General features: G+C 38.2%; 1 protein-coding gene across 1 annotated transcript in view; it reads left to right on the forward strand.

Annotated features, from left to right (window-relative positions):
- PEX3 (peroxisomal biogenesis factor 3) overlaps positions 1–8,911 on the forward strand; it is a 21,043-nt gene extending 12,132 nt beyond the window's left edge. Inside the window, exons 4-12 of the mRNA XM_039568138.1 lie at positions 1,190–1,233; positions 2,326–2,450; positions 3,789–3,855; positions 3,950–4,004; positions 4,875–5,031; positions 5,932–6,002; positions 6,844–6,966; positions 7,651–7,747; positions 8,134–8,911. Of these exons, the coding sequence (XP_039424072.1) occupies positions 1,190–1,233; positions 2,326–2,450; positions 3,789–3,855; positions 3,950–4,004; positions 4,875–5,031; positions 5,932–6,002; positions 6,844–6,966; positions 7,651–7,747; positions 8,134–8,217 (823 nt within the window). The 3' untranslated portion in view covers positions 8,218–8,911. The remainder of the gene's footprint in view (positions 1–1,189; positions 1,234–2,325; positions 2,451–3,788; positions 3,856–3,949; positions 4,005–4,874; positions 5,032–5,931; positions 6,003–6,843; positions 6,967–7,650; positions 7,748–8,133) is intronic.
- Positions 8,912–9,350: the final 439 nt, after the last annotated feature.

Raw genomic sequence — 9,350 nt, forward strand, 5'->3', positions numbered from 1 at the left:
AGTAGCTTGTGAAAAGTGTGCAGATTGGTTTTGTGTTTGCCGTGGGTCCTTGTATCTCTTTCAGCTATTGTTTATTTAATCTCTCTAATTTTTAGAGTTGTAGATAATAGTTTATTCACATTATTTGATAGTGGTGAACTTAAAAATTCTTTGTGTAAGTGATAGAATGTTCAAACTACTGCCAAAGTGCACCTGTTGTGCCTGTAAAGAGAAATGATTTCTAGTGAGAAGTGCTGGGGTTTGGGAGTTTTTTTGGTAAACTAGGTTACTGTAAAGTATAGGTTAATTTGAACTCTTGGCTCTAAATATTTAAGTGTTAATTCTGATCCTGAGAAATTAGCAAAGGTTTCCCTAAATGACTTTTACAATGTATGCCTTCCACAATAGACAAACTGTAGCCATTCTTTACTGACAGTGCTTAACAGGTGAGAATGGCTGGTGAAAATTTTGGATGTTAGCTTGCTCTTATTCCTGCTACTGCTGCTGTGTTGCTATGATTACCTCTGGATAGTAGTTATAAATATGCAGTGTACTTCAGGCAGGTGTATCTATGCAATTGACAGTCTTGCGTTGTTGACTGCAGAACATAAACTTCTAGGAATTGGTCAGGTCAAAGAAGTGAACACACCTCAACAAAAGAGAAAAGATCAACATGTATTGGTGTGGACGGTGCAAGATTTCCTTTCCACAGATGGTTGTGATCTCTTTGGTTTTTGATGATCAAATATAAACTTTAAACACGTCAGGCAATGGTAATTCTTGCAAGAAAGTAGGAAATAGAAATTCTGATCCTGCATTTATTATACACAGGAAGTCCTGCTGGACTGAGTCTACATTAAATACATAGAGAGTCAAGGCCCCAGAAAAGACCAGTTTATACCATCAGTGGCTTTTTCTGACTGCATACTGTAGTAACTCAGAACTGATCATGTAAGTGTGTAATTGACATCACTAAATGCTACATTTCTAGATCAAGGTTTGAATATCTTTTCCGTGCCTTTATAGTGTGTTGTTTATATACTGCTTTCTTGAACAAGGCCTTTCTTGAACGAGATATAGACCTGGATATTATTTGAATAATTATGGTAGCTAAATAAGCTCGCCTTAGAGCACTGCTGTGTCATTTAACATACTTGTTAATTTCCAAGTAAAATATAATTCTTAATATTTCCATTTATTTTTCCCACAGGCCAGCAAACAAGTTAGAAATATGGGAGGATTTAAAGATAATAAGTAAGTGGAAATGAAAGATTACATCTGCATAATTATTTAGCTTAGATTTAAAATGTCTTTTACACCATTTAAAACAACTTTACACTGGGTTGTTTCAGTAGATATGAAGATAGTGTAACACACATGGCAAACCTCCTCCCTGCCCCTGCACCCCCAAAGGCTTTTCACGAAGGAACTTTTCTTAGCCCCATGGGAAGCTAGAAGCTCAGAGACGAAGGTGAAGAATTTCATTTGCCTTCCTGCTACTCTACTCAGTGAAACTTTGTGAGACCTTTCTGTGCCATTGCAATAAAATGAAACTAGTTTCAGGAATTCTGTGCTGGATGTAGTAGAAATTCAATCAGAAATGTAGGCCAGCCCTTACATGGCCAGCAGTTCCCTTTTTTTGAACCTGTTGGAGAGAACCACTATAGCAGTGGTCATGAAACCTTTGCATCATCTTTGTATTTATTGGCTGATGGAAGCAGCGGAAGAGAAGGAAAAAGTAAACTCAGATAATTATGCAGTGAAATACTACTTTTGGTTTTTTCTCCTTTTCATAACACCTTTACAAATCCTACTTTTGATCTGAATCCTTTCTTCCCATCTCTGTATCTATTCATGATGCTTCTTCTCTACACCCTCATTGCCTACTGGCTGGTAGCTGATGCTCATTTTAATTTTCCTCCTTTAGATCTTAGCTGCTTCTGTCTTAGGTAACTTTTTTGACAAGATGCAGTTGGGTCCGAATTGCATGATGAGGGCTAACATAGACTGTGTATTTCCTGGCCTAATGAAGAAAGATGATTTTGACACTAAACATTTTCCTTCTGGAAAAACTTGTATGATTTTTATTTTCTCAACATAACTTGTGTAATGTGCAAAATAATATTAATATAGGACTTTAAATGGGACACTTTAGATGTAGATCCAGCACATTAGACTCATGACCATCTTGGGTATGTGTTGTGAAAACGTGTTATGACAACCAGTGAGAGAAATGTGACTGCATATTTAAAAGTCATCAGCACTTGTGAGTCTTGGAGAGCACTCTCTCCCTTGACTCATCCCCATTTCCCTGACTTTGCAGTTACTCTGTTCTGTCTTTCCAAGGTTTCACACGAAGTATTGTCGCTGTGTACAGCACCTGTATGCTGGTGGTTCTCTTGCGGGTCCAGTTAAACATCATCGGCGGTTACATCTACCTGGATAACGCCGCGCTCGGCAAGAACGGCACAGTAAGGGTCTTGCTTTGTTTCAGAGGTAGCACTTGCACTTCCTTGGAAGGGAAAGGATTATTTGGTGAGATAAAAAGGGCATAGCTTAGGAGTATTGGAATGAAACCAAGGGTGCTTACAAGAGTGGGGTATATGCAAGCATTACTGGCAGTATGATATATTGATGTCCTTTGACAGGATCTAAATTTGGATGATGTGGTGATACTGTTGCTTACCTGAATACCTGCAATATTGAAGAATACCTTTTGTCTGCATTTGTCTTGCTTGAAAAAGGCTTCTTTCTATCTGAGCATGAAATTATTTCTTTGCTTTAATTTTTTGTGAAATGGTAATATTGTGTGAATGATCTGTATGAATATGTAAGCAAAAGTATATGTATTATTAGGTCTTCCTAGTACATACATTAATTCCTCCAGTTAAATTTTTCTGAGATTAAAGAAGAAAAATGTTGTCTTTGAAATTTTGGCTATTTGGTTTAACTCCAAAAGGCCATCTATCTAAATGTCTGTTGGTGGGGGCAAGCAAGGTGGAAGACCTGTATTTTGTTGATGTAGTGTATCACTGCTCAATAAAAATAGATTAATCCCACTGTAAGGAAGTACCTGTTGTAGGGAGTGGGACCTGCAAATTGCTGGATGGCATATCTAAAAATAATGGATACAAGCTGATTAGTTCTTATCTGCCCCCCGTGATAGCTCCTGCTGAGAGTCAAGGAACAGCAGCATGTCAAGGCAGGATGGAGAAAAGCTTTCATTAGGAAGGCCAGAGTTGACTGAGGTCATGCTTCATTTTGTAAAACCTGAAAAAGCTGTTTTAGAAGGGCAAGATGAGTTTGGACTAGAAACATGTTTCCTTTCTGTTAGTTTCTCAATAGAGAAGTGGGTTGACAGGGTCAACTCTGAAGCATTCCATTGGGACAAACTGGAATCCTGTCTTGGTTTCTGGAAGCTTCTTTTCTGTCCGATAAGCTTTTGTTAGATTTCAGCATAAATAACTAATCCACTAGATTTAATTTCTGGGGTGGTGGAGGGTCTAGTTTCACCTGCAATGCAGGTTTTTAAGAGACTTTCCTGTATATGAATGAAAAGTGAAAGATTTTTCTGAGCCACTGAAGATGAGAGATCTGTATAGGTTTGAAGAAAAGAATGCCAAAGGACTTACGACAGACCTGGGGGTTGACAGGCAAGAAGAGTCAGTACAGAGTTGAAGAGAGTGGGGGAATGTTTTTGCTGAAGAGTATTACAAAGATTAAGGAAATGATTTTTGAAATTATTTTTACATTGTTCTCTACTGTTGACATGTTACATAACTGTTGGGTTTTTTTTTTTTTTCCCACAGACACCACTAGCTCCCCCTGAAGTTCAGCAGCAATATTTATCAAGCATTCAGCACCTTTTAGGAGATGGTATGGTGCTTATTATGAGCTAACTACACTTACAAAATTCTTTTTTTGAGACTTGAACAAATCATTAGAATAATTTTTACTTTCTTCCTTTTAGGACTGACTGAGTTGATAACTATTGTTAAACAAGCTGTGCATAAAGTTTTTGGAAGGTAAGAGCCTGTATTTCTCTGTGGCTAGCTTTTAAGTTTTATTGTGATGACTGTTCCCAAAACAGTTTTATTAGAACTGGGTGGGGAAAGCAGGCACATTGACTTTTTCAAAACGATGCTTTTATTGTAGCAAGCTGTCTGCCAGTGCAAATCCATGTAGCTGATTGGAATCTTGTTACTTGTGAACATGTATGGCAGCCGGTGAGCCTGTGGTACAAGGGACAAAGAGAGTCCACTGGTGGGACAGTCCCTAGTATCAAAGAACCTCCCCAGGTTAGGGTGACAGAAAAGGCTTCCCCCAAGATGCTCTGCTTTGGTATGTTAATGTACCCCAGTTCTGCTTCCCTGGTTGGCCCGTTGGCCTCCCTGCCCCTTTATACCTTTTGTGTCCCATGCCCTAGAAGGTTCTCCACCCAGGTTCCCCCCATTGGCCCTTGCCCCATCAGCACTCCCTCAGACTTTCCCATTGGCTCCCATTCCCCAGTCCCGCCTGTGTACCGCCCCTGTGCCCTCAGACCGTTGGTCCCTGATGCTCTCCCTGCTCCCGTTTATAAACCTGGACCTTCCCGTGTTCTTTGTCCCTGGAACCCTTCATGAGGGTGGCTGCATTAAACTCCTCTCGTGGAACCCCATACGAAGTCCCTTCCCAGCTCTTTGTCGTCAACCCATTTTCTGGAGCTATCCATGCGTGTGTGAGTGCGTGGTGCTCCTGCCAAGCGCTTTGCTAAGGAGGTGCTCTTAGGAAGGTGGCGGCACCTCACTCTCCAGCACCGACAAGCCGCCGGAGATGGCGACAAACATGTTCTTGGTAGAAGGAGAAAGCAGCGTTACTCATTTTGCAATCAGTACTGTAGTCTTTTTCCTTTCCAGTATTTCCCTTAAGCAGACCCTGTCTCTTCTGGAACTGGAACAGAAACTTAAGGATATCAGGGAAGTAGTGGAACATAAAGATTTGGATCAGATTGCATCTTACTCTCCCTTATGTCATTATCTGATGCCAGATGAAGAAAACCCCTTGGCTAGCCAGGTACTTGATTCAGTTCCTTTCACCTACCTTTTTTCATTCTGCATTTTTATTTGGGTTTTTTTTTGGAGAAGGAAGGGTGCATAACAGTCCTCTAGTGACCATGGCATCTGTGTCTTTAATAAATGGCAAAGCCTCTTCCGTCATAAATCAAGTGTCTTTATCTCTTTAATCTAGGCACAGTTGTATTTTCTTCAGATTTGACAGAAAACAAGCGTCACCCTCAGAATGTCAGCTTTGTGCTCAGAAATGCAGCCCAGTTAATGCCTTTAGCCCGTGACAGAAGCTGTGACACAGCACAGCTTAGCTCAGCCCTAAGCTAAATTGTATCACCTGCACTTGAGTACCAGCGAAGTTCACGGAGTGTTGGAGCATCTTGGCTCGTGCACAAGAGAATGGTGTGCTGGAGTCCTTTGATGCTTTGGGCTGAAAAAGGAACAGGAGTCAAGAGAAAAGTGTATCTAATCTCAGCTGTAACATTAATTTCTTAATTTTGTGAAGGTGTTTGTCTCCATCCACACCACAGGCTGGAGAAAACTCATTCTTCAGTTGGTATTACACTGGTATAACGAGGAAACCTGAGCTTCAGCATGTGACTACATGCACTTATTCCTTTAACTTAAGCTGATATGCTGCATTTAATTCAGTATTGAAGGTCAGAATTGGAAAGATGACTTGCTCAAATAGTTTGGTATTCCTGCTAGTATTGGTTTTTAGTTAAAAAAAAAATCCTACAGTGACCATTTAAAACACAAATTATAGAGAATCTGATTTACAACAGTATTTTCTTTTATATATCACTTGTACATCTTGACTTAATTCCGTGATACTCAACTTTTCTATTTCTGCTCTTACAGTTGCTGGTGGCACTTACTAAATAGTATCTGTCTTTGGTTTCTCTAGGCCTGTGGACTCACAGAAAGAGACATTGCTACAATTAAATTACTGAATGAAACTAGAGATATGCTAGAAAGGTATAGAGAAATATTCAGTATTCACATTAAACTCCTCCTGAAAACTTACTTATGTAAGACAATTACTTGCATATAAAAAGCTGACAACTTTTCATTTGAGAAATGTGGCCATTCTGAATTAAATTTTTTATATTTATCAGTTGTAGGTTGGGATTTTCAAAATTCATGAGCTCTGAAACTTTTTAAGAAATAATGCTGCCTTAACAAGATACCCAGGATGTCCTTGACAGTCAGACCTATTCTCTCTTCCTCACATGCTCTGTAGTTATGTAGGAACAGAGAAGTACTTCTCTTCTGCTAAAGCAGGGTAAATGGAGAGTAATTTTATTGGATTTACTTGCTTTAATAAAGTGAACACCGGTATTGGCTTATTGGAATTTATTTTTAATGCATGGTTTTGAGGGTGGTTGTATGTGCCCTTTTACCAGAGAGCTGGTAAAAATGAGGCTTTTATAATAAAGGTAGGATATGAGGGAAATGAGACAAGTGTCAAACTATTCTTACCATTTATAAGGTATTGGTATTACCAATGGTAAAGCTATTACCATTGCCAGGGATGGGGGGCACTTTTAGGATCAGTCCCTTCTATGTTATTACTTAGTAAGAAATAGAAGTGAGGAATGCTTTAGGTTTATCTGCGTTTTAGTAATCTTAGGGTAGAGTTCAGGTTGTTGAGGGAGCTGGTGTTTCATGAGGTGGCAGTGCTAGTGGCATTTGTCTGGCTCACACATCATCTCTGAGGGGAGGCACACCTGTAGCACTGAATACTTGCAGGGCTTGTTAGTTTAAAAAAATAAAACCCAGAAATAAAATCTTTTTTTCTATTATTCTTTATTCTCAGTCCAGACTTCAGTACAGTTTTGAGCACATGTTTAAATAGAGGATTCAGTCGACTGCTGGACAATATGGCAGAGTTTTTTAGACCTACTGAAAAGGACCTTTCTCAAAACAGCTCTGTAAATAGGTAAGAGGGAGCCAAAGCACCCATGGAGCTTTAGGTTTCACTGGTGTGCAGATAAAATGCAGTAACATTCAGGATTTTCTACATCCTCCTAGAAGACTGTTTAAAAATAGCTTTTGTTTTCGAGTTAACTGGTTTTAAGCAGTGTGGTGAGGGCATTACAAATCCAAAAGCTGAGTTCAAATCCTTGAAATATTATTTCTCAAATACTAAAATTAAAACCTTGAATGATAACTGGATTTATGTATGTTTATTTTAGTAACTATTGGCTTTCAGATAGTTATGTTTTAATTTAAATATATACTATTTACATCACTTAAAATACCCCGAAGTCTAGTTTGGCTATCTGCCTAAGCCTGGTTTAGTTTGAAATAGCGTGAAATTGTAGACTGGCACTTCTATGACCTGTCTACTTATACACACACGTGAAGACTGGCTAAACCATAATTCTCTTGCATGAGAAGCAAGTATGAAACAGTGCAATAGGAACATGAACTGGAATTTGAATTGGTACTTCCCTATATAAAAGGAAAGGTTTGATATGGAGAAAAAACCCTTCATCCATAAATTTTAGTTTGCAGTCTTACAATTCTTCCTTTTTAAGTGGTAATTACTTAGAATTCTATAATCACAGTTTAGTGGCTTCATCTATGTCAGAGCAAGTCAATATTTTTTGTTCTTTCCTAGTCTTTCCAGTGTCAGTCTTCCTTTAGCCAAGATAATTCCCATAATAAATGGACAGATCCATTCAGTATGCAGTGAAACACCCAGTCACTTTGTTCAGGTAAGAATCTGCCTTATTTACAATATCCCAAGTAAAATCTTGAAATTAAGGTTGTATATTTCTTTTTAATAATTCTGTTTCATTTCAGTGGCTTTACAAAAAATTGAAAACAATTGCCATAACAAACTTTTTGTCAATTTGTATCTTCCAAAAATACACTGTTTTTCTAGAACTTCTTCCTTCTGCTGAACTGTGCAGAAGCACAAACTTCTTGTCTTGTCTTAGTTTTACTTGCAGGTCTGCTCATAAACCTTTCTAAAGTAAGAAATTCGTGTTGTGCCTGTGGGAGTACCAGGTGTTTTTCTTAGGAATTCTGTACTACAGCACAGGCAGGATAGGGGGGAATGCGTTTAATTAAGGAAGATTATTTTTTACATTTCTTCCAGGACCTGTTGATGATGGAACAAGTGAAAGATTTTGCTGCTAATGTTTATGAAGCTTTTAGTACCCCTCAGCAACTAGAGAAATGACCTGCACATTTTTACAAATAGGTGGTGTATATATAACAAATCCCTGGCAACTACTAATTTTATAATGGTGTAGGAGTGGCAGACCAGAAGAAAGAGCACTCTGAGGAAAGTGGGAGTGAGCACATATTTTCTTCTAACAGAATTATGTTTCATCCATTAAAAATTTGTTGAAAGAAACATTGTAAGTGAACACTTTTCTATTAAAAAAGTGGTTAAACTCTTCTGTAATTCACTGCATTGTTTTTATTGCATCTAAAAGGCATCTGGTGGCAGTATTACAGCAAGTTACTAAAAAACCCATTCATTTGCCTGGGGTGTGTAAGTTTTGGGAAGAACTAATGACAGTGATCTAAGAACAGCACAGAGCAGCAGAATGAAGTACTGTTTTTTTCCTCTTCTTCCTCCAGATTTTTCTTTCTATAAAGTAAATCTTTTTCCCCTTAACTTTACAAATCTTGTTCCAAAGTCTTTCATTCTTCAGAAAGCCTTTGCCAATGGATGCATGTTCTTCTTGAACGAGCTGGGGGTCTGCTCTCTCTGTTACTTAATGCTAAAGGAATGTGGTTTTTCAGATGTTCTCTTGTTTATGCTGTTCAAACAGCTACACTGTACACATTACCTTGTAAATATTTTATCTTAATTTGTATTAATTTTGAGCCCAAGTGTCCGTATTGTAATAAAATATTTTAATGTATAATTTGTATGTGTATTAACATTACTGGAAGGAAAAAGAATAACCTGACCTGGCCCATCACTCAAAATCCTGACAGTTGAAAGAATTGATTTAACTTACAGACTACTAATGTTGCACTCATGAACATTACTCAGGGAAAATAAACTTTCAATCTCTATACTGAAACAGAAACAATTCATGCTTTTTGTTGTCCTTTATCTCCTCTTCTTTGCAAGCTTCAGCTTGTGTGTGTATCCCTACAAATCATGACACATGATGAGTTTGGAAATTTTTCAAGTTGGATGCAGTCTACCCTCTGCTTAAAATGTTGTCTCTTTGCCAAAGCTGAAGATCCCTAGCAACTCCTGATTATTTGTCTTTTTTCAAGAGTTAGTCACTGAAGTATATGTTTTGTTTAATAGTCCACAGAAAGCACCCTGTTAACTGTGTAAAAACAAAG

Source organism: Corvus cornix, chromosome 3 (genome assembly GCF_000738735.6).
Source record: "Corvus cornix cornix isolate S_Up_H32 chromosome 3, ASM73873v5, whole genome shotgun sequence".
NCBI classification, from domain to species: domain Eukaryota; kingdom Metazoa; phylum Chordata; class Aves; order Passeriformes; family Corvidae; genus Corvus; species Corvus cornix.